The sequence below is a fragment of the Gorilla gorilla genome, chromosome 4 (assembly GCF_029281585.2).
Source record: "Gorilla gorilla gorilla isolate KB3781 chromosome 4, NHGRI_mGorGor1-v2.1_pri, whole genome shotgun sequence".
NCBI classification, from domain to species: domain Eukaryota; kingdom Metazoa; phylum Chordata; class Mammalia; order Primates; family Hominidae; genus Gorilla; species Gorilla gorilla.
In genome coordinates, this window is record NC_073228.2 from 117,253,375 (window position 1) to 117,279,279 (window position 25,905).

Sequence of the window (25,905 nt, forward strand, 5' to 3'; positions counted from 1 at the left end):
AAGAAATATGGTTCTGCGTATGGATATGCTATACCTATACAAGGGATACCTTGTGGATATCCATTATGGATTTTTATATCCATTTAACATCATATTATGTTGTATCTATACAATGGATACAATGGATATCCACAAGGTATCCACTATATAGATATAACATAATATGATTTTAAAATTTATTTAATTGGTAACTTCCATCATGTATTTCTTATAAAAGTGCTGTGATAAACATTGTTGAACACTTGTCTGATCAATTCGGTAGGTTAAATTCTTAGAGTTAGAGTTCACGAGTCAAAAAAATTATTCTTGGCTGGGCATGGTGGGTCATGCCTGTGATTCCAGGGCTTTGGAAGGCTGAGGTTTAAATATCTGACACTGCGGGATAGTAAAATGAATTGTGCTACATCTGCATAATGAATTATTATGCAACTCTTATTTTTAAATTATACTTTAAGTTATGAGGTACATGTGCACAACGTGCAGGTTACATAGGTATACATATGCCATGTCGGATTGCTGCACCCATTGAGACGTCATTTACATTAGGTATTTCTCCCAGTGCTATCCCTCCCCCAACGCTCCACCCTACAACAGGCCCTGGTGTGCGATGTTCCCTGCCCTGTGTCCATGTGTTCTCGTTGTTCAATTCCCACCTATGAGTGAGAACACATGGTGTTTGGTTTTCTGTCCGTGTGATCGTTTGCTCAGGATGATGGTTTCCAGCTTCATCCATGTCCCTGCATAGGACATGAACTCATCCTTTTTTATGGCTGCATAGTATTCCATGGTGTATATGTGCCACATTTTCTTAATCCAGTCTATCATTGATAGACATATAGGTTGGTTCCAAGTCTTTGCTATTGTGAATAGTGCCACAATAAACATACATGTGCATGTGTCTTTACAGCAGCATGATTTATCATCCTTTTGGTATATAACCAGTAATGGGATTGCTGGGTCAAATGGTATTTCTAGCTCTAGATCCTTGAGGAATTGCCACACTGTCTTCCACAATGGTTGAACTATTTTACACTCCCACCAACAGAGTAAAAATGTTTCAATTTCTCCATATCCTCTCCAGCATCTGTTGTTTCCTGCCTTTTTAATGATTGCCATTCTAACTGGTGTGAGATGGTATCTCATTGTGGTTTTGATTTGCATTTCTCTGATGACCAGTGATGATGAGCATTTTTTCATGTGTCTGTTGGCTGCATATATGTCTTTTTTTGAGAAGTGTCTGTTCATATCCTTTGCCCACTTGTTGATGGTGTTATTTGTTTTTTTCTTGTAAATTTGTGTAAGTTCTTTGTAGATTCTGGATATTAGACCTTTGTCAGATAAGGTAAAAAGCATGCATTTTCTCTAAGTTTCAGGAGCGATTTTTTTTTTTCAGGAGTAATTCTTAACTCCAACCACCTACAATGTCACCCACAATCTATAATCAGAGATTTTTACACTTTAATTAAAAGATTCATAAAAACAGCTAACCTTAAAAAAAAAAGCAAAATAAAAAAAAATTCTCTTCCATTCTGTAGGTTGCCTGTTCACTCTGATGGTAGTTTCTTTTGCTGTGCAGAAGCTCTTTAGTTTAATTAGATCCCATTTGTCTATTTTGGCTTTTGTTGCCATTGCTTTCGGTGTTTTAGTCATGAAGTCCTTGCCTATGCCTATGTCCTGAATGGTATTCCCTGGGTTTTCTTCTAGGGTTTTTATAGTGTTTGGTCTAACATTTAAGTCTTTAATCCATCTTGAATTAATTTTTGTATAAGGTGTAAGGAAGGGATCCAGTTTCAGCTTTCTACATATGGCTAGCCAGTTTTCCCAGCACCATTCATTAAATACAAAATCCTTTCCCCATTTCTTGTTTTTGTCAGGTTTATCAAAGATCAAATAGTTGTAGATGTGTGGTGTTATTTCTGAGGCCTCTGGTCTGTTCCATTGATCTATATCTCTGTTTTGGTACCAGTACCATGCTATTTTGGTTACTGTAGCCTTATAGTATAGTTTGAAGTCAGGTAGCGTGATGCCTCCAGCTTTGTTCTTTTTGCTTAGGATTGTCCTGGCAATGCAGGCTCTTTTTTGTTTCTATATGAACTTTAAAGTAGTTTTTTCCAGTTCTGTGAAGAAAGTTATTGGTAGCTTGATGGGGATGGCATTGAATCTATAAATTACCTTGGGCAGTATGGTCATTTTCACAATATTGATTCTTCCTATCCATGAGCATGGAATGTTTTTCCATTTGTTTGTGTCCTCCTTTATTTCGTTCAGCATGGTTTGTAGTTCTCCTTGAAGAGGTCCTTCACTTCCCTTGTAAGTTGGATTCCTAGGTATTTTATTCCCTTTGTAGCAATTGTGAATGGGAGTTCACTCATAATTTGGCTCTCTGTTTGTCTGTTATTGGTGTATACGAATGCTTGTGATTTTTGCACACTGATTTTGTATACTGAGACGTTGCTGAAGTTGCTTATCAGCTAAAGGAGATTTTGGGCTGAGATGATGGGGTTTTCTAAATATGCAATCATGTCATCTGTAAACAGGGACAATTTGACTTCCTCTTTTCCTAATTGAATACCATTTCTTTCTTTCTCTTGCCTGACTGCCCTGTCCAGAACTTCAAACACTATGTTGAATAGGAGTGGTGAGAGAGGACATCACAGTGTTGTGCCAGTTTTCAAAGGGAATGCTTCCAGGTTTGTCCATTCAGTATGATATTGGCTGTGGGTTTGTCATAAATAGCTCTTATTATTTTGAGATACGTCCCATCAATACCTAGCTTATTGAGAGTTTTTAGCATGAAGGGCTGTTGAATTTTGCCAAAGGCCTTTTCTGCATCTATTGAGATAATCATGTGGTTTTTGTCGTTGGTTCTGTTTATGTGATGGATTACGTTGATTGATTTGTGTATGTTGAACCAGCCTTGCATCCCAGGGATGAAGCCGACTTGATTGTGGTGGATAAGCTTTTTGATGTGCTGCTGGATTCGGTTTGCCAGTATTTTATTGAAGATTTTCGCATCGATGTTCATCAAAGATATTGGTCTAAAATTCTCTTTTTTTGTTGTATCTCGCCAGCCTTTGATATCAGAATGATGCTGTCCTCATAAAATGAGTTAGGGAGGATTCCCTCTTTTTCTATTGATTGGAATAGTTTCAGAAGGAATGGTACCAGCTCCTCTTTGTACCTCTGGTAGAATTTGGCTGTGAATCCATCTGGTCCTGGACTTTTTTTGGTTGGTAGGCTATTGATTATTGCCTCAATTTCAGAGCCTGTTATTAGTCTCTTCAGAGATTCAACTTCTTCCTGGTTTAGTCTTGCGAAGGTGTATGTGTCCAGGAATTTATCTATTTGTTCTAGCTTTTCTAGTTTATTTGCATAGAGGTGTTTATAGTATTCTCTGATGGTAGTTTCTATTTCTGTGGGATCGGTAGTGATATCCCCTTTATCATGTTTTATTGCATCTATTTGATTCTTCTCTCTTTTCTTCTTTATTAGTCTTGCTAGCAGTCTATCAATTTTGTTGATCTTTTCAAAAAACCAGCTCCTGGATTCACTGATTTTTGAAGGGTTTTTTGTGTCTCTATCTCCTTCAGTTCTGCCCTGATCTTAGTTATTTCTTGGCTTCTGCTAGCTTTTGAATTTGTTTGTTCTTACTTCTCTAGTTCTTTTAATTGTGATGTTAGGGTGTCGATTTTAGATCTTTCCTGCTTTCTCTTGTAGGCATTTAGTGCTATAAATTTCCCTCTACACACTGCTTTAAATGTGTCCCAGAGATTCTTGTATGTTGTGTCTTTGTTCTCATTAGTTTCAAAGAACATCTTTATTTCTGCCTTCATTTCGTTATTTACCTAGTAGTCATTCAGGAGCAGGTTGTTCAGTTTCCATGTAGTTGTGCGGTTTTGAGTGTGTTTCTTAATCCTGAGTTCTAATTTGATTGCACTGTGGTCTGAGAGACAGTTTGTTGTGATTTCTGTTCTTTTACATTTACATATGCTTTACTTCCAACTATGTGGTCAATTTTGGAATAAGTGCGATATGGTGCTGAGAAGGATGTATATTCTGTTGATTCAGGGTGGAGAGTTCTGTAGATGTCTATTAGGTCCACTTGGTGCAGAGCTGAGTTCAAGTCCTGAATATCCTTGTTAACCTTCTGTCTCATTGATCTGTCTAACATTGACAGTGGGGTGTCAAAGTCTCCCATTATTATTGTGTGAGAGTCTAAGTCTCTTTGTAGGTCTCTAAGGACTTGCTTTATGAATCTGGGTGTTCCTGTATTGAGTGCATATATATTTAGGACAGTTAGCTCTTCTTGTTGAATTGATCCCTTTACCATTATGTAATGGCCTTTGTCTCTTTTAATCTTTGTTCGTTTAAAGTCCGTTTTACCAGAGACTAGAATTGCAACCCCTGCTTTTTTTTGCTTCCATTTGCTTGGTAGATCTTCCTCCATCCCTTTATTTTGAGCCTATGTGTGTCTCCGCACATGAGATGGGTCTCCTGAATATAGGACACTGATGGGTCTTGACTCTTTATCCAATTTGCCAGTCTGTGTCTTTTAATTGGGGCATTTTAGCCCACTTACATTTAAGGTTAATATTGTTATGTGTGAATGTGATCCTCACATTATGATGTCAGTTGCTTATTTTGCCCGTTAGTTGATGCAGTTTCTTCCTAGCATAGTTGGTCTTTACAGTTTGTCATGTTTTTGCAGTGGCTGGTACCAGTTGTTCCTTTCTTTGTTTAGTGCTTCCTTCAGGAGCTCTTGTAAGGCAGGCCTGGTGGTGACAAAATCTATCAGCATTTGCTTGTCTGTAAAGGATTTTATTTCTCCTTCACTTATGAAGCTTAGTTTGGCTGGATATAAAATTCTGGGTTGAAAATTCTTTTCTTTAAGAATGTTGAATATTGGCCCCCATTCTCTTCTGGCTTGTAGAGTTTCTGCCGAGAGATCTGCTGTTAGTCTGATGGGCTTCCCTTTGTGGGTAACCCAACCTTTCTCTCTGGCTGCCCTTAACATTTTTTCCTTCATTTCAACTTTGGTGAATCTGACCATTATGTGTCTTGGGGTTGCTTTTCTCGAGGAGTATCTTTGTGGTGTTCTCTGTATTTCCTGAATTTGAATGTTGGCCTGCCTTGCTAGGTTGGGGAGGCTCTCCTGGATAATATCCTGAAGAGTGTTTTCCAACTTGGTTCCATTCTCCTCGTCACTTTCAGGTACACCAATCAAATGTAGATTTGGTCTTTTCACATAGTCCTGTATTTCTTGGAGGCTTTGTTCGTTTCTTTTTACGCTTTTTTCTCTAACCTTCTCTTCTTGCTTTATTTCATTAATTTGATCTTCAATCACTGATACCCTTTCTTCCACTTGATCAAATTGGCTATTAAATCTTGTGCATGCATCACGTAGTTCTCGTGCCATGGTTTTCAGCTCCATCAGGTCATTTAAGGTCTCCTCTACACTGTTTATTCTAGTTAGCCATTGCTCTAATCTTTTTTCAAGGCTTTTAGCTTCCTTGTGATGGGTTCGAACATCCTCCTTTAGCTTGGAGAAGTTTGTTATTACCGACCTTCTGAAGCCTACTTCTGTCAGCTTGTCAAAGTCGTTCTCCGTCCAGCTTTGTTCCATTGCTGGCGAGGAGCTGTGATCCTTTGGAGGAGAAAAGGCACTCTGGTTTTTAGAATTTTCAGCTTTTCTGCTCTGGTTTCTCCCCATCTTTGTGGTTTTATCTACCTTTGGTCTTTGATGTTGGTGACCTACAGATGGGGTTTTGATGAGGCTGTCCTTTTTGTTGATGTTGATGCTATTCCCTGTTGTTAGTTTCCTTCTAACAGTCAGGTCCCTAAGCTACAGGTCTGTTGGTGTTTGCTGGAGGTCTACTCCAGACACTGTTTGCCTGGGTATCACCAGCAGAGGCTCAGTTGGAAATGCAGAAATCACCAGTCTTCTGCGTTGATCACGCTGGGATGTGCAGACCAGAGCTGTTCCTATTCGGCCATCTTGGAATGGACCTATGCAACTCTTAAAAAGAATAAGGTCCCGACTTTTCTGTATGCTTAAAAATGTCCATTTAAACAATGTTAGAGAGCTGGGTGTGCTGGCACACACCTTTAGTCTCATCTACTCAGGAGACTGAGACAGGAGGATTGCTTGAGCACAGGAGTTTGAGGTTGTAGTGTGCTGTGATCACACCTGTGAATAGCCCCTGCACTCCAGCCTGGGCAACAAGAGATCCCATCTCTTAAAAAAAAAGTGGCAGGGGGAGCAGGTGGCTAAAGAACATGGCAGCTATATATGTATTGATATGGAAAAGTTTCTAATAATAATTGTTATGTAAAAATGCAAAGTACAGAGTGTTTACAGTATATTCTACATACATATATATCTATACATAAATGCATGTATATGTATACACATACGCATGTTCATGGACAACCATTAAAAGGGTCCATAAGAAACAGCTAATGGTAGATGCCCTTGGACAGTTAGATGAAGTGGCTAGAAAACAAAATAGCATGAGAGGAGAGAAGTATACTTTTCATTTTAAATAATTTTTAATTCTGGAATTTTGTACCACATACATATATTACTTCTGCAATAATAAACAGATAAAATTGATATCTCATTTTATTTTACATTTTTGACAATTAAAATAAATTGTCAAAAATAATGACAATTATTTTCGTCAACAATTTTCAAATTATTGACAAAATTGGTCAATAATTTTATTTACGTATTGGATTTACATATTGGTCATTGCTGTTTCTTACCATGTGAATTGCCTTTTTTTTTTTTTTTTTTGAGACGGAGTCTTGCTCTGTTGCCAGGTTGGAGTGCAGTGGCACGATCTCGGCTCACTGCAACCTATTTCTCCCAGGTTCAAGTGATTCCCCTGCCTCAGCCTCCCAAGTAGCTGGGACTACAGACGCATGCCACCACGCCTGGCTAATCTTTCATATTTTAGGAGAGACTGGGTTTCACCATGTTGGCCAGGATAGTCTCAATCTCATGACCTCATGATCCGCCCACCTAGGCCTCCCAAAGTGCTGGGATTACAGGCGTGAGCCACCGCACCCAGCAGTGAATTGCTTTTTTATGCTCCTGCCTAATATATACCTTTCCAAAATGCCTACAATTGTTTTAAAATCTACAGGCATTTTAGGAAAAGTCCCATACTTCATAAAGCAGAGCTGCTTGTTACTAAGCTACCAGTGGCCATGCTTTCATTTGGGGAAATGCTGTTATGGCTTTAACCATTGTTGCCTAAGAGGTCAGTGATTTCCCTGTGCACCAGTGCAACAAAGGAGGTCCACTGAGGCACCAAATAGTTTCCCATTTGAAAAGCCACAACCATGACAAAACTTGGAAAGAACTTTTCATCTTGGAGTTCTAAAAGCCAATGACATTAAAGTGCATTTTTCTAGATTTCTTATGCACAGGTGTAAGGGACAACATTAAAATGTCATACAAGGCCAGGCACGCCTGTAATTCTAGCACTTTGGGAGGCCGAGGCAGGGGGATTGCTTGATGTCAGGAGTTTGAGACCAGCCTGGGCAACATGGTGAAACCCTGTCTCTACAAAAAATACAAAAATAAGCCAGGTATAGTGGTACACGCCTGTAGTCCTAGCTACTCAGGAGGCTGAGGTAGGAGGATCACTCACTTGAGTCCGGGAGATCAAGGCTATACAGTGAGCTGAGATGGTGCTACTGCACTCCAGCCTGGGTGGCAGAGTGAGACACTATTTCCAAAAAAAAAAAAAAAAAGTCATACAAAAGTGAAAATAAGAAATAATTTTCCTAGTGTCACTTATAAAGGATATGAGACTTAAATACTACAGAATTTAGAAGGTGACTGCATACTGTTTGCAGTCATTTCCTCCCTCATGTCTTTTTTGGAGATATAGCATCTAAAGCTACATGTTGGATTTGTGTAAGGCCTACTTCCTTTTTCCCTTCTATTTGATAGAGGCTTCAGGTATGATCTCAATTTTCAAATTCAGCAGCACAAACTCAAATCTAATGAACCCCGTTTAAATAGGGGTACATGTTGTGCACATGTACCCTAAAACTTAAAAGCATAATAATAAAATAAAACAAAAATAAAAATAAAAAAGAAAAGAAAAAAAGGTGAAATATGTTATATGAATTATATCTCAATTGAAATAAAAAAAGAATTCATTCATTGTGCCAAAGTTTACCTAAATCTTATATTTAAGATTAAATATAAGATTAAATATACATATGTTTAAATAGACATATGTTCATCTTTCCAAGCAGTGGGAGACCCCAGCTTAGCACACCTTCCTTCTTTTCTGCCAACCTCCAGCCATGTGAAATTTCTTTACCCAGTTAAGCCTTGGTTTGGGCAAGTGAAAAAGGGATTAAAAATATCCACCTCAGAAGTGTATTGTGAAGATTAAAGAAATACTGTATGTAAAGCTTTTAGTGCAGTGCCTGGAACCTAGAAAGCACCTAACAAGTGGCAAAATCTTCATCATTATTATCATCATCATCATCATCATCATCATCATCAAGATGAGTACAAGAAAGTAGCCATTTAGCAAAGTGAAAGCAGAACAGACAGAAAACGTATATGAATCTATTACCACAATTATGGGTAAAAAGGGCCTTTAATTATTTCCTGACAAGTTGCAGACAAAACCAATCAAAAAGCAATGAGTTTCCATGCTGCATCAAGCAGCACCGCATCACAGAGTTCCTCTTCGTATCTCTCCCAGAACATCACAAAAGGCACAACCAACCAAAGAGGGATGCGTACTTGCAGGAGAACTGAACAATTAAGGGTATGCAACTAACAGAAATGAATTCATTGGGAAAAAGTTTGGCAATTCCTAAGAACGTTAAACACAGAATTACCATGTGACCCAGCAATGACACTCCTAGGTATACATATATCCAAGAACACGTATCTGCTAATAGGTATGAGGTTTCTTTTGAAGGTGATAGCAATATTTTTTTTTTTTTTTTTTGACACAGTCTTGCTCTGCCACTCAGGCTGGAGTGTGGAGTGCAGCGGCGCTATCATAGCTCATTTCAGCCTTCAACTCCTGGGCTCAAGGGATCGTCCCACCTTGGCCTCCCAAGTAGCTGGGACCATAGGTGCATGCCACAACACCTAGCTAATTTTTTACTTATTCTTCTTCTTTTTTTCTTTTTTTTTTTCTTGGTAGAGATGGGTCTCGTTATGTGCCCAGGCTGGTCTCAAACTCCTGGACTCAAGCAATCCTCCCACCTCAAGCTCCCAAAGTGCTGGGATTACGGGTGTAAGCCACCATACCCCATTGTGATAGGAACAGTCTGAAATTTGATAATGGTGGTGGCTGCATAACACAGTAAATATATTAAAAACCACTGAATTGTGTACTTTAAAAATGGTGAAATACAATAGCAAAGACTTGGAACCAACAAAAATGTCCAACAATGATAGACTGGATTAAGAAAATGTGGCACATATACACCATGGAATACTATGCAGCCATAAAAAATGATGAGTTCATGTCCTTTGTAGGGACATGGATGAAACTGGAAACCATCATTCTCAGCAAACTATCGCAAGGACAAAAAACCAAATACCACATGTTCTTACTCACAGGTGGGAATTGAACAATGAGAACACATGGACACAGCAAGGGGAACATTACACACCGGGGACTGTTGTGGGGTGGGGGGAGGGGGGAGGGATAGCATTAGGAGATATACCTAATGCTAAATGACGAGTTAATGGGTGCAGCACACCAACATGGCACATGTATACATATGTAACAAACCTGCACGTTGTGCACATGTGCCCTAAAACTTAAAAGTATAATAATAAAATAAAATTAAAATTAAAATAAAAAAGAAAGAAAAGAAGAAAAGGTGAAATATGTTATATGAGTTATATCTCAATTGAAATAAAAAAAGAATTCATTCATTGTGCCAAAGTTTACCTAAATCTTATACTTAAGATTAAATATAAGATTAAATATAAAAATCTTATATTAAGATTAAATCTTAAATATAAGATTAGGCAAAGTAATTTAGAAAAATTATTTTATGCTATCCATAGAAGAAAAAAAGCAAGTGCAACAACAACAGCACCAAAAACAAGTTAGACGCAAAGAATAACAGTTAAAAGGAAAAAAGAAATCTGACAGCATTTGCCACTTGTAAAAATTTCTGTTATATGAAGATTATATCAAACAACTCAGGACAAACATTTTTGCCTTATCCCTTGAGCAACTTTATAAGGTTTTTTAGTTTACTTCAAGGGATAACACTTCAAGCAGGGATCATCTCTATGAAATAAATTTTAATATACAAACCTGACAGTAATTCTTCTTCTCTAAAAGACACACTACAGATTCCCAAAACTGAAGTTTGGAACCAAAACTAAGAATCCACGTGACAGCAGACCCAGAGGTGGACCTTCCACTGCACACCAGTGTGCTTATAAATAGGAAGAAGTATTATTCTATTTTATAAATATAAAGGACATACTAGTCTATTTTCCCAAGGGTCTCTCAAATCGGGCCTGCCATTAAGCCTATTAACCCAGTTTTTTCATACCAATGATAGTAGGCAGGGAGGACAGCAGCACAACTATTTTCTGTTTTTCCTCCTACACTGACTTTTTTCCTGCTTAACTGCCTTTCCGGGGATATATCAGGCAGTTAGCTCTTTTTGCTATTTGGAATCAAAGGATTCTAAGCACTAATGTTAAATATAATATATTCAAGCTTCTAAAATACTCACTGGCTTTACATTATAAATCAGTAATTTGAACTTTATAAAGTTTACAATTAGTGGAAATTCCGCAAAAGGATTTTATTTATTTATTTATTTTTTTTGAGATGGAGTCTCGCTCTGTTGCCTAGGCTGGAGTGCAGTGGCACGATATCAGCTCACTGCAACCTCTGTCTCCCAGGTTCAAGCGAGTCTCCTGCCTCAGCCTCCTCAAGTAGCTGAGACTACAGGCACACGCCACCATGCCCAGCTAATTTTTGTATTTTTTAGTAGAAACAGGGTTTCTCCATGTTGTTCAGGCTGGTCCTGAACTCCTGACCTCATGTGATCTGCCCGCCTGGACTCCCAAAGTGTTGGGATTACAGGTGTGAGCCACTGCACCCGGCCTCTGCAAAAGAATTTTAAATATGACCTTTACCCCCACTGGATTTTCCTGGAATAATTATTTCAGCAAACTTCCCTAGACTTACTGCTCAGAGAAAATAAAACTCTTTAATTTCATAACATTTCTAACTGGTCAGAGAAATAACATATTAATGGTCCATCCTCTGTTATTCACACATATTAAGACTTTCCTAAGCAGTATGATTCTAACAAGGCATCAATACTTTTTGTATCCCCATCTGTTAACTATAAAAACTTCACTTTTCCAAGCTCACATTTACAAGACCCTTTCGCTCATCTGGGTCAGACTGTCTGCGACAGTAGGAAGGACCCAGACTCTCTTCCTGTGACTCTATTCTACCAGTTTTCACTTCATTTTCCCCACTATTTCTGCTAAATAAACATCCACGGAGCTAATGTATATCCTTGGATCTAGCTGCTGACTCCTTCCCCATTGCCTTTGTCAGTTAATTTCTATTTTCACTCAATTCCACGCTCCATGAGGCTCTGGAGTCCTTGAAATAGTCAATTTCCTAGGCTCCAGGGGTAATTTGCTATTTTCTTCACCACTTCCCAGTTCCCTGGGGTCCTTCCATTGCTAATGCTAGTGACAGTATAAATAAGAATACGATAGTAAGATTGCTTCATATAAATGTTTTTGCCACTTTTTCAGCTTTTACTGAGGTATTTGAAGGCCAGAGAGGACAGAATATAAATTAGTGAATCCCTAACAGCAGCAATAAAATTATAGTTAATTCAGTCAGTGCTGTGTTGGTGAAGGTTTAACAATAGGCTCTCTGGGGAGAAAAAGCCTTGATTTGGAGCATTTGCTGATTTCCATGGTAAATACACTCCGGCCATGGTTGATTTGAAGCTATCATTGTCACATCACTGAATATGACATCTAGTGAGGAGACTGATTAGAGATGTGCTGTACCACACCATGACACAGTATTTCCACCATACAGATACAAGAGATGTAAACAGCCCCAAGAGCATGGATAACTGTAAATATAGTAAAATAAATAGTAAGTGATGAGTTTGAGCATTTATTATATTTGTTGTTCATGTAATTTATTTGTTTACAAGCGTCTATGATTTAATTTTAAGTTATTTTTATCTTTTTAATTGACTTTATGATTTAGTTTTTAACAATGGTTATGTTTAATAATGGCTCACAAAATTCCTGAAAATTTAGCAATTTGCTTTTGCAAGCAAGTACGAGCCAGCTCCAGTGCATCATTGATTATAGGATATAGGAAAGACCTACACATAACCTTCAGGATGTTGTGGCATTATCAGGTATGGCCCAGCTTGTTGCAGCAGGCCTGGGTGACTTGAAGAGCTGTGGAATCTGGACCTGGATGAGCCCAATGGAGATGCAAAAGGATGTAAGAGGTAGAGTGAGCTGGAGGAGCTAGAAGAAATCTGACATGGCATCGGAGATAAATAGGAATTAGTGGATCCTCTAAAAAATGACTGGGATGACAGAGACTTCTAGTTATACTTGGTAGATTTAATATACTTAGTTACTTTCCTTGTTCCCTTTCAATGCCTCCTGACACCATCCTAAAAGGATAAAAGAATAAAAAAGCACAAAACTACAGGAGATCCCCATGACTCATGGATTCTGTGTTTGCAAACTTGTCTACTCAGTAAAACTTATTTGTAGCCCCAAATCAATACTCATCGTGTTTTCCACAATTATTTGTGAATGTGCTCAGAGTGGTGAAAAATTTGAGTCGTCCAACACACAAGTTCCCAGCAGAGGCTGAACAAAGCAACACTCTGCCTTTGTTCTGGATCTCATACTGTAAACATCATCCTTTTCATGGTCTATGTAGTGTCACGTTTTTCATACCTTCGTGCTTTTTGTTGATGACTTTGCTGTCTAAAGTGGCCCCCAAGCACAGTGCTGAAGGGCTGTCTAGTTTCCTAAGTGCCTTGCAAAGAATATACATGTTAGATAAGCTTTGTTCAGGCATGAGTGACAGTGCTGTTGGCCATGAGCTCAATGTTAATGAATCAACAATCTATATTAAACAGGGTGTCTTTAAAAAGAACCTATACATAACACAAAGCTATGTGTTGATCCTGAGCTCACAAGAATCTAACCCTGTGTTTCCCCTAGAAGCAACAATTCAATATTTACGAATTCAGTGTTTGCTGCAACTTTCTAGAACATAATTACTGTGAATAATGAGAATTAACTGGTATAATAACGAGGAGAACAGAAGTGATGATTAGAACAACTAAATTTCAAAAGTTACAAGGCATATAGATGAGTGGAATCAGCTCACCAGAGAAAGCCAGACTGAAGCAAGTATTGGCCAGGCTCAGAAATAGGAGAGCCAGTGAATGCAGGTGACGTTCATAACAGGAGAATGAGTTGAAGGTGTGTGTAAGAAGCCATTAGATCTCTATTTCCCACCCCCAACCCGGCACAGTCAAGTTTTCTCAACCCAGGCAGAAAACTAATTTATTTTCTACAGTGGCTGATCCCCACTTGCTTCTGGACTCAGGGTTACCACTCGTAGGATAAGGTTATCATCCTGAAATTGGGGAATTCAGGCAAAGTCCTCATGGAGAATGGTAAAACTGTTTTTCCCTTTTCCTCCACTCAGCTCTGACAACCCTGGCTACTAGCTTTATACCAACCAGATGGCAGACTGAAGGACATCCCTCTGGGGATACTGCCTGGGCCAAAAGAAAATATCTGTATGTATTAGGAAGGGGAGGGAAGAATCTCTCAGTGAAACAGCCCTCTTAGATCATCCTACGGTTAATCCCACTGGTCAAAAAGTCATCCTCTACACACACACACACACACACACACACACACACACACACACACACACACACACACACACACACATTCTAATCAGCTTTGTTATGCCTCGCCCTTGAATATCAGGAACAACTGAAGACTAATAGGTATTTGAAGAGGGCATCTAATATAAAAGAGACAAAAAAAATTAAAAATATAAAAAATAACTCATAGGAAACAGAAATAATGCTGGAAGATTAGATAACTTCCAAAAACCTATCATGGACATCAGTATATAGTTAAACAATGACATAATTTTCACAGAACAATAATACGTTTTTAAAAAGAACATTCAGTCCAAGTGTGATGGCTCACACCTGTAATCCCAGCACTTTGGGAGGCCGAGGCGGGTGGATCACTTGAGGTTAGGAGTTTGAGACCAGCCTCACCATCATGGTGAAACACCGTCTCTAGTAAAAATACAAAAATTAGCTGGGTGTGGTGGCAGGTGTCTGTAATGCCAGCTACTTGGAGGCTAGGCAGGAGAATTCCTTGAATCTGGGAGGCAAAGGTGACAGTGAGCTGAGATTGTGCCATTGTACTCCAGCCTGGGTAATAGAGTGAGACTCTATCTCAAAAAAAATTTTTTTAAATTAAAAAATTAGAAAGCACACCCAGAGAATAACATTAACAAAAAAACTCTTAAAAATTAAAAGCAGAAACTGAAATTTTAATATACAAATTGAAAAGTAAAATTGAGAAAATCTCCCAGAAAATAGAACAGCAATGCTAGGAGTGAAAAAAAAAGAACTAGAAAATATGAAAGAAAGGGTCAAAAAATAAGCTCACTTTGCAATATCTGACATCCAAATTACATTGGATGAATTACAGAAAGAATGACAAAGAAGACCAAGGGGAGGAAACTATCACAGATATAATTAAGAAATTTCCTAGAACTCAAGAATATCAGTTTCCATGAGATAGGGTCCACAAAGGACCGCAGAAACAATTTTGTTTTAAAGACATGAAATATCAGAACATTGGGCAAAGAGAGAATCCCAAAAGCTTTCGGAAGAGAAAAAGAGAAACAACAACAGGTCTCATAAAAGGATTGGGAATCATAGCACCTACTTTTAATAGCAATACTGAGTGCTAGGATAAACAATCACTTCAAAATTCCAAGAGAAAACAATTTCTAATCTCAAATTCTATGCCCAGTAAAACAATCAATCAAATGAAAGGGCAGAATCAAGACATTTCTCAAAACATTAGCTGTCACATATGCTTCTCAGGAAGCTACTGGGAGAGGGACACCACCAAAAGGAGGATGTTCACAAGAAAGACAGAAACACAGTATATTGGGCTTGGGTGCATAAAACCAATAACCAAGTAAAAGTGGCATAAACAAGAAACAATTCTATTTCTCTCCTATGTGACAAGAAGTGAGACTACTGATCTAATCAAACATTATGATTAGGAGAATAGGTAAAGGGGAAGTGGGTGCATATTTGGAGGGAGGCCTTAAATCCACATATTCCTTGGTGTAAAATCAATACACAATATCTACAATTGAAGAAAACTTGAAGAAACAGTAATATAAGCAAATTATTATAAATTATAGAAGCAAACGTGAGAAGAATCAGCTAAAAGTGTCATCAGTGTTACAAAGAATTGGCCTAGGGCAGGTGGACAGACGAGTGTTGTTTTTCTTTAGGGATTTTGAATATCTAGTATCTATCTGACTTCTTAAACCATGTATAACCTTGTTCACCATGCTGGGGGTGGTGGAAGTGGATGGAGGGGAGATGGGTGGGGAGAGGCCAAGGATCTATGTCATGGGAGTTGGCAATACTCTGAAGCCATGGCAATAAGGCATCATCAAGTGAGTCTGTCAGCCGAGGGCGGAACCCAGGCAGAAGCTCAAAGAGAATTTCCCTTCCTGGAGGGAGCAGACAAGAACCAGGCAGGCCAGGTCCTCAAGGGACTGAGGGCTGGTAGGTTTCCAAGGCAGGCAGCCGGGCCCAGGAAATAAGGCAAAGTGGGGACATGGGTTTCAGAACTGAGACACCAGGCCAGAACCTGTCTGGATGCCAATGCAAGCAGATGCTGGGCCCCAGGGTGCTTGGAACTCACTCCTTATCTCCCTCTGGCCTGAGATAAGGATCAGGCTCAGGTTGAGGCTGGCAGATGAGGGCCACAAGGGAAGCAAAACTAGAAACATGGGAGGCTTGACAAACAGTAAGTCAACACTGGATCTGAGAGCTATAGGTCGTTGTCATCCTTCAAAATGTCTGTTAGTCTAAGACTGGGTGCCATAAACAGCCCCTCAAAATCTATCCCCAGGACTAGTTAGTTATGCTGTATCCACACAATGTAATAGTATGCAGCCAACGAAACAAACCCTGAAGGTTCTGGGAAAGTTTTTCTTTTTTGAATTAGGTGTCATCATTTCCTACTTTCTCTTTCTATGTTCTTCATGCCTGAAACATGGTACCTGGCAATGCAGCAACACCTGCGTGGGTAGAATCATCCTGTGACCCTGGGGCAATATGCATGTGAACATGCCTATATTCTAAGAATGACAAAATGTGAAGATGAACAAAGAAAAGGAAAAGGTTCACTGAAGACATCATTAAGCCACCCACCCCAGAATTCGTGATGTCTCAAATAAAATAACTAAACACATGCCTAACCAATGGGCCTTCCTAATGTGATGGGGATGGATTTAATTGGAAACTAAAACTTCTAGTCTTTCTAATATTTCAGAAACTTAAAATTCACTCCTCTATAATGCGATGGGAGTGCAAAATGAGTTCAAAACTCTCCCTCAGTACTCCTGTTTGGAGTAACTACCTCTCCACAAACAAAATCCACAAAACTCATCCTCAAAATTGCCTTTGAGGACTCTGGAGAACTCAAGGTATATGAATTTAATCATATCTTGCCTTATCACATCCTAATTGATATATTTTTTCTATCCCTATGTTGCAGGTGGGGACTCTGAGGGACACACCTTCTTCAGGTCTAGCCAATTTGTTAGGATAATAAATTACAAAACACATTTATCATCCTCAAAAGTTTGCTCAAAATAATTTTGAATGTATCATATAAAGGATATTTATACCAGCTTAAAAGCCCTTAGCCCATTTAAATGAATTGCTTACTTTGAAAAAGCTATAATAAGAAGTTGGTCATTTCCCTAATATGCAATTAAAGCAATTAAAAACATTTCCCAAATGCTTATGTGGACTGCTGCTGATACAAACTACTGTCGTTTGGGAGTTGACTGGAAAGGTCCCACTGATTTCTGTACATGGAAGAAACATACTGTTGACTTGTAAGAAAATCAAGTTATTCAACTTAATGGATCAGTACAGGAAACAAAACTCTGTTTGCCAAGCAGAATATTTCGCTGTGTTTATGTTTCTCCTGTTCTAAATGTGCTAGCTTTGAATACTGCTTTTAAACTAACATGCACAAGTGGCATTTGATATGGTCTACTTTATTCATTAAAACAAAGTGAAGATTATTATGGAGTCACTTTGAAAGGTAGTTTGGGCTTTCTTATTTAATTAATCCATTACACTTAACCTTCCCGTATTTTACTCCCTGCAAGTCTTGCAACCATTATTAACACTATACAAATATGTTCTGCATTATTAAATTTAAGAATTTAGTACTCAGTAAAATTCTCTGCAGGAATATTGTTATTAAATGAGTTCATTAAACCTAACCACACTAATTAACAGCCAAGTGATGAGGAACATTCATACAAAAGTGAACTATATTCCATCTTCATAACCTCTCTGCTAATTCTAGCAAATGAACATAAGCAATCTCAGGAAAAAAAATCCAGGAAGGTTATAGAAACCACACATACCTCAGTGGAAACCAGCTCCTCCAAAATAAATGTCCAGGCTTGTCTGAAACTTGCTCCTCATCACATCATCTATGAGTAATTTTCAATTAAGTGTACAATGGGGTCTAGCTCCACCCTCCCTTATGCCTGTAATGACATGACTGGAAACGTAGGGCATTTTAATTCTACAACTATTAACCAGTCCCAGCTGGCCACAACTCAGCATTTTCAGAGGGCCCCTACATATAAAATCTTCAACCTCTAGTACAAGGATGATCTCTTAACCACAAGAAAAACAAATGAATCCCAAGTAGAAGAATGTCAATAGATTTTAATGTATAACTAATATCTACAGACCCCTGCCCTCACCCTTATTCCCTGTAGTGGATGCTGGGATGCAGCACCACACCCCTCTTTACCGACTGAAGCATGTGTTCTCTCAGCTGCCAGCAGGGTTGGCTGCAGAAGGCTTATGACTGAGTCCCTTCCTGGGAACTGCTTTCTGTGGAAGGCAGACACTTATGCCCCTTCCCCAGAGACACTCCATATCCAATGACTATATGATATGAGGCTACAAAGGCCTAGCCCTCTTGCCTCAACTCTTGGCTATGCTGAAGGACAATCTTATTTCCAGAACTTCCTGTAAGGTCAGCTGAGACATCTCCTGTAAGTCTGTCACAGTTCAACTTCTCCATGTGCCTAATCCTGCTTCCTTCACTCCCTCACAGGTATTGATCCCAAGTGTAATCCTAGGGAACCCGACTTAAGGCCTCCCCATCTGAAGAACACAATCTCAAGGAAGAATTTAAGGGGAAACCTGTCTACACAGTTTGACTTTCTGTAAAGAAGTAAGTTAATTCCAACTAAACACAGTTGGACTTTTTAGTTTAAGGGTTCAATTCCTCACAGTCCAAAAGACATTAAATAAAATTTAGCCATCTTAATAGAACTGTCTTTGAAGCCCCTAGGTTCACTTATCTTAAAAAAACAAGATTTACTTATCCGGCCGAATTGTTTCCCAGTCTAGCTAATAACCTAGACCTATTAAGGTAATAATGTTGGGTCAGAATTTATATCTGTAATCACACTATATCTAAGTATCCCATTATCCATTAGCTCTCCTTCACCAAAGAAACAGGACAAAAACTTTACATATACTCTTTTTGAGGGGGACTGTTGTATACTGGATTGTGTTCCCCTTCCCAAATTCATATGCTGAAGCTCTAACCTCCAATGTGACTCTATCTGAAGACAGGGTCTTTAGGAGGTAATTAATGTGAAATGTGGGTCGTAAAGGTGGGGTCCTAATCCAATTGGACTGTAGCCTTATATGAAGAGACAGAGAGAGAGAGAGAGAAAGATCTTTCTCTCTGTGCCATGTGAGGACACAGGGAGAAGGTGGGTGTCTGCAAGCCAGGAAAAGAGCACATTAGCCAGCATCAACCAGCATCTTAATCTTGGATCTCCTAGCCTCCAGAACCATGAAAAAATTAATTTCTATTATTTAAACCACCTAGTCTATGGTACTTTGTTGTGGCGGCCAGGGCTGACTAATATAGGGGGTGAAGGGACATGTAATGCAAGTAAACTAAAGCACTTAATCCTCACAGATGCCTCACTTGTTTTCCTCTTTAGCTCTGCATCACTCCTTTTTCTCAACCTCTTTTCTTCAGGTCCTTTTTCCCCCTCATTCAGTGTTAGTGCCTTTGACTCAAGAGTGGTACATGTATTTTCAGGCACTGGCTAGATCAGTTGGTGGTGTTCCGTTCAGGGTTTCAGAGGCTGCTGGGTCATGGCCTAAAGTCTATTCAGAGAAATTCTGAGGGCACTTCATATAGTGAGGAGAATTTGGAAATAAGGTGGCTGAGAGCTAAATAAGCAAACATATAAACACATGAATGAACAAAGAAACTAACACAGTCAATGACATTAGCAACATATAGAAGTAAAACGTCCTGTGAGATAATCCTGTGGGTGGGAAAACACTGAAACCTAATCAAGGTCACGTCTTTGTACATTCAGGCCTGAAATGCAATCACAACAGTCACTGTGATCTAAGCAACTGCCAGGAGAGCTCATGAGTTCACAGATGGAAGAAACCAATGGGATTAGCCATAGATTTCCCTTCTATGGATCCAAGCAACCTTCTCGTTAGAACTTGGTTGCCTGTTTCTCTTCCCCACTCGGGAGTGACAAAGTATGTGTGACTCTGTTAATACATGTGTTCCATTGCACTTGGTAGTCATTTTTTCAACACTAACTTGGAAAAATGGTAGCCTGGGAGGTACATCAATCTTTCATAAGTTTTGTTAACATGAATTAGCTCCACTGAGCTAGGTCATGCCTGACGGAATGCTAAAATCTAATTTTGGACCATGAAGTTCCTAGTAGGGCAGAGCACTAGGTAAAGTTCTTCCTATGTAGATAGTTGGCCTCCCTTAGTTATTTTAGGTAAGCTGGAGCTGTATTAAAGGGGAGCCTTGAATGCTAGATTTAAGATGGGCCTCTATTCTCTCTGCAACAAAGGTCCAGCCCCCTGAGGGTAGAAACATAAGTAAAATTTCATGTTGAGAAGATGACATTGGCAGTGTATGAAAGACAGGCTGGAAGCTAGACAGAGTAAACAGGAAGGACAATTCCTCAGGACAGTTGCTCAGGGTGAGGATTTGAAATGTTCTAGTGGGAATCAGAAAGCATGTATATGAGAGGTAAGGCAAAGAAAGAATCAAGAGGTCTTCTTGCCAACTTTGTTTGTAGGAGGGCATGGAAAAGTAAGTTCTGGGGTCTGGTTGAATGTGAAAAATAGAGATGACAGAAGCTGGTACAGAGGTCAGAGTGTGCTAGTTGGAGGGTGGTCAGCGTGAAGAGACAGCAGATGGAACTGATCGTGAGGGCCTGTACTCTGAAGAGAAGCTGGGTTACAGGAATAAGCTTCAGAGTTAATAGTGCAGGGTAAACTTATGGAAATGAGTATGAACACTGAGAGGGGCACATGGAGAATGGAAAGGAGAGGGACCAAGCCTTATTGAAAGCTAAAATGTGTATGGTAGGAAGAGCAATGGTCTAAAAAGAAAAGGAGCCAGTGGCAACAGAGAAGAATGAGGGAAATTGAGAGCTCTCAAGAGATAGCTATTGTGTCAGAAGAGTAGGAAGTAAGATTATCTGCTGAGGGAGAAAGGAAGGGGAGGAGCTTGAGGTAGTGAAAGGATTGGAGGAGTTTTCCAGTGGATTATGGGAGAGAGTTGAGAAGAGATGAAGAAATGGCTAACTGAACAGTGCTAAGGGCCTAACCAGATTAGTTGCATATGGTAGGTGTATTAGTTTGCTAGGGCTGCTATGACAAAGTACCACAAACTGAGTGGCTTAGACAACAGAAAAGTAGTGATTTACACTTCTGGATGCCAGAAGTCTATGATAGAGGAGTTGGCAGGGCCTTTCTCTCTCTGAGGGCACTAGGAAAGGATCTGTTCCAGGCCTCTCTCCTGGGCACCAGTCATATTTGATTAGCATCTCACCCTACTCCAGTATGATCTTAACTAATTACATATGCAATGACTCTATTTCCAAACAAGGTCACATCTTGAGGTACAAGGGGCTAGGACATCTACATATAAATGGGGTGGGTGAAGGGCTTCCTGGGGCATTAGAAAGCTAGAGGCAGAGATGCTGTTCAGGGACAACTGAGTACCGACTCTGGTTTCTTCCTGCTCCTGCAACAGGCCATGAGGCTATGGCCTTAGAGGGGTATACCTTAAGGCTGTAGTTTAAAAGCTAACAGTGTGGCCAGGCGCGGTGGCTCACGCCTGTAATCCCAGCAGTTTGGGAGGCCAAGGCGGGGGGGGGGGGGGGCGTGGATCACGAGGTCAAGAGTTCAAGACCAGCCTGGCCAACATGATGAAACCCCGTCGCTACTAAAAATACAAAAATTAGGGCAGGGTACAGTGGCTCACGCCTGTAATCCCAGCACTTTGGGAGGCCGAGGTAGGCAGATCACGAGGTCAAGAGATCAAGACCATCCTAGTCAACATGGTGAAACACCGTCTCTACTAAAAATACAAAAATTAGCTGGGCATGGTGGTGCACGCCTGTAGTCCCAGCTACTTGGGAGGCTGAGGCAGGAGAATTGGTTGAACCTGGGAGGCGGAGGTTTCGGTGAGCCAAGATCGTGCCACTGCACTCCAGCCTGGAGACAGAGCGAGACTCCGTCTCAAAAAACAAACGCGAGACTCCGTCTCAAAAAACAAATAAACAAACAAACAAAAACAAAAATTAGTTGGGCATGGTGGCACGTGCCTGTAATCCCAGCTACTCAGGAGGCTAAGGCAGGAGAATTGCTTAACCCAGAACCGGGAGGCAGAGGTTGCAGTGAGCCAAGATCACACCACTGCACTCCAGCCTGGGCTAGAGCGAGACTCCGTCTCAAAAAAAAAAAAAAAAAAAAAGAAAAGAAAAAAAAATAGCTAACAGTGTTGGCTCGGAGATGGAGTGTGCCTGGGCTTTAACCTTGGCTCTGCCACGTATTTATCATGTGCTCAGAGACAAGTGACCTAAACCGACTTTATTCAATTTCATGTCTATAAAATGGGAATAACAATAGGACCCCTCCCATAGGGTTATGAGAACTAAACACATTAATGAATAGCATGCCTAATGAAGTTGTATTATTCTCATTTTATAGATAAAGAAACTGAGACATATAGATTAACCAACTTGCCCAAGATCATTTAGTAGCAGAGTCAAAATCAGTCTATAGAAATCAAAAGTTCATGCTTTTCACTATTGTTACATTGTTTCCAGTATTAGCCGATTCGTTTGTCCATTAATTGGATATTAGCATTTAAATAAAAAGTTGATAAGGAAAAAATAAAAATAAAACATTTTCCTTTGTCTGTAAAATTTTCTTCTGGGGGTGCTGGGGAGTAAATTAGCTACAAAATCAATTACAAGGAGAATGATTAAATATAAAGAGTTAAAAACAGGAATATAATTTCCAAGTGCTCTTTTCCAAATATTATCGCTACAAGGTTTGAACAGGAGAAAGCCAGTAGAGATAAGAAAAATCAAAACTGAATAAACTTGATGTTAAATCAGCTTCTATTTCTTCTTGTCTTTCCTCCCATTTTCTCCAGTTGCCATGCTACTTCTGAGGATCTGGGATAATACTGAAAGAAGCACATATGGGGCACAAGATTTCTAGCACTTTAAAGCTTAATACTTTAAAAGTATGTTTTGAGGCTTCTTTAAAAGTTTATGGATCTTGCCCAGAGCTGGAGTCGGAGCCCCCGAGGCTGCCGCCGAAAGTGCCCGCGAGCCCGCGGCCCAGCCGAAGCTCTTTCCCGCCGCCTCTCCGCGCCTCGTCCCCGTCCAGCCCCACCCGACCCCCAACCCAGCCTGGTCCCCTGACCCTCAGTCCGGCCCGGTCTGGCCTCCCAGCGGGGTCACGCAACCGCCCCGGGGACGATGAAAGGGGGATAAATGGTGCCCAAGGTGGACAGCGGTGCCTTCCTGCTGCTCTTCCTGCTCGTGCTGTCACTGATGAGCCGTTGCGGCCAGTGGGGACCCTCTGCTGAGACAGGCTCTGTGTCCAGCACCTGCTCCGGGTCACGCTCTGGGGGAGTAGGAGTCGCACGACTGTCTCAGCCTTGGATTTGACTTTGGCCTCATCCACCTAGGGGCCACGGGAGAACCATGTGGGTTACCAAGTTCAAGGGGAGAGAGAAGAAACTGATGAAAATAGAAGCTCATCTGGGACTGCCTTCCTTCTCTGGCTCCACCCTTGACTTCTTCAGAGCTTGGGCTTTAAGCCGTGAGCTCCATCTCATTCCCTGGGCCACAAGAAGCTCACTGGGCCCACGTCTCTGGAGGCTGTTGAGGGGGCCCTTCCTCTGTCTCCACAGTCGACGGCTCACTGGGGAAACCCAGGATCTCCGACTGCCTGGACATTTGCATTGCTGTCCCCTCGGGTTTTGTCTCAGGCTGTGCCTGGGGCTGTGCCTCTCCCTCAGGCTCCAGCTTGGTGGCAGACTTCTTGTCAGAGCCAAGTTCGGGGGTCCACAAGGGTTCAGTTCCCTGGGAACTCTCCCCCTCCTTGTTGGTGGCCACAGAGGGAGATCCCCGTGCCTTGGGCTGCATCCAGCAGTGGCTGAGGATCTCGTCGATGTGGAGCCGCCGGTTGACGTCGGGCTGCAGCATGCGGTAGATGAGGTCTTTGCACTCGCCTGTCAGGTGCTTGGAGCGTGGGAAGTTGACGCGGTGCTCCTTCTGGATACGCAGCATCTTCCTGATGTTGGAGTCGTCGTAGGGCATGGAGCCGCAGACCATGATGTAGAGGATCACGCCTAGGCTCCAGATGTCGTACACCTTGGGCTGGTAGGGAATGCCCTGCAGCACCTCTGGGGCCGCATACGCTGGTGACCCACAGAAGGTCTTGCTTAATGCCATTCGACCACTGTCATCCCGCAGGCAGCGCTTGGAGAAGCTGAAGTCGGACAGCTTGATGTTGAAGTCCTTGTCAAGGAGAAGGTTGTCACACTTGAGGTCCCGGTGGACGACATCCAGGTCGTGGCAGTACTTGATGGCCAAGGAAAGCTGGTGGAACTTCTTGCGAGCTTCGTCCTCATGCAGGGCTCCCCGGGTTTTGATTAACTCGAGAAGGTCGCCCTGGACCGCAAGCTCCATGACGATGTAGACCTTGCCATGTGATGTCTCAAAGATCTCATAGGTCTTAATGATGGAGCAGTGGTTTAACATGGCCAGAATCTCAATTTCCCGGGGAAGGAATTTCTCCAAGAAGTCTGCGGGGGCCTTCTTGCGGTCGATGATCTTGATTGCCACATTGAACTTCAGGCGCTCAGAGTAAGCAGATTTTACTTTTGCATAGGAGCCCTCTCCTAAATTTATCCCCAGGAGGTAGCCTCGTCGCTTGAGGACAGCAGCGTCATCCATGGTGCCAGGAGTGCCCATTGCCTCTGAGGCTGCCCTCTACAGCCCCGAGGCGCATGGGCCAGCAGTGTGCTCATTTACATCCTGGATAGAGAGTCCTTTGGGCTGGCCAGGCCTGCTGTTCCTGCCTCCTAGAGGCCAAGACTCTGGAGTGGAACATTTGGCACTGTCTCCCAGATGACTTCAGCGAGTGAAGTCACAAAGGAGGAGTGCCCTAGGGGAATGAGACCCTGGCCTGAGGCACTTGGACTTGGAATCCTGGAAGGCTGGCCAGTAGGCTGGAGCAGACAAGATGAGCAGAAAGTGGCCTCGTGTCTTGCTGGGACCTGAGGTAGAAGGGGGCTGTGTGGGACACATGGGTCTGCCCATGCTTCCAAACCCAGAGCCAGGCATACTTGTGCAGAATTGAGGTCAATTCTTGCAAACCAGGGCATCTGAGGAGGATTTAATAAAGGGACAATTAATAAAGGTGGGAGCAGAGTGTAGGGAACCCTGAGGGTCACACAATTACCCCAAGATAGTAGCAGACCCCTGGCCTGCATAGAAAAGGGTGGAAATGGTCCCTGGAACCCAGAAAGAGTAGTGTAGACAGGACCATCTTGAGAGAGGCAGTGGCCTTCAGTGGAGAAAAAGCCAGCCTCAGTGACCCTACAGGCTGGCAGGAGATGGGAGGAAGTCCCATCCCTGACTTCTTTTTCTCCCCTTCAGCCCTTGATGCTGTCCACACAGGTGACCCTCAGGGGTGCAGAGCAGGGCCAAGAAGGGTGGTGTGTCAAGAAGGTAGACAGCCTCCTGGCCCTGGAGTCACGCAGTTTGAGAAGCCTGGATTCTGCCGCCTCCCTATACATCTCTTCCCTTGTCTGAGCCTTTGCTGGCTTCTTACAGCAGCTCTGTAGGAGGACAGCTGGCAGGAGTTCTGCTCTTGGCTGTGAGCTCCCTCCTGGGGACCTGCCCAGCCCACGGCCCTGGCTGGGCTCCCACGGCATATCTGGGGCTGGGGGCTGAAGGTGGGGCCTGGATGCCACCCTGAGCACTGGCAGCTGCTCTGAGGACATTACAAGCAGCAGGGGCAGCACTGGACAGCAACCATCATTTCTGCTGGCAGTGGAGCCTCTGCTGTGACTGGTTCTGTGTCCAGCACCTGCTCTGGGCCACACCGTCAGGAAGAAGGAGTTGCATGACTGTCCTAGCCTTGGATTTGACTTTGGCC

At 41.6% G+C, this 25,905-nt stretch overlaps 2 protein-coding genes across 5 annotated transcripts in view; both read right to left on the bottom strand.

Moving 5' to 3' along the window:
* The window catches only part of MCC (MCC regulator of WNT signaling pathway), a 481,477-nt gene that overhangs the window by 402,854 nt on the left and 52,718 nt on the right, over positions 1–25,905 (bottom strand). The window contains exon 1 of one of the 4 annotated variants that reach the window (XM_063706709.1): positions 17,775–17,832. The exons of the other annotated variants lie outside the window; for them this stretch is intronic. The gene's annotated coding sequence lies outside the window, so the exon portion shown is untranslated. Of the gene's footprint in view, positions 1–17,774; positions 17,833–25,905 lie in introns of those variants that run through there. 4 annotated transcript variants of the gene reach the window in all.
* TSSK1B (testis specific serine kinase 1B) lies at positions 22,709–24,854 on the bottom strand. Its single transcript, XM_004042361.5, has one exon. It carries the CDS (start codon positions 24,714–24,716, stop codon positions 23,595–23,597), a length of 1,122 nt encoding a protein of 373 aa, XP_004042409.3. The 5' UTR covers positions 24,717–24,854; the 3' UTR covers positions 22,709–23,594.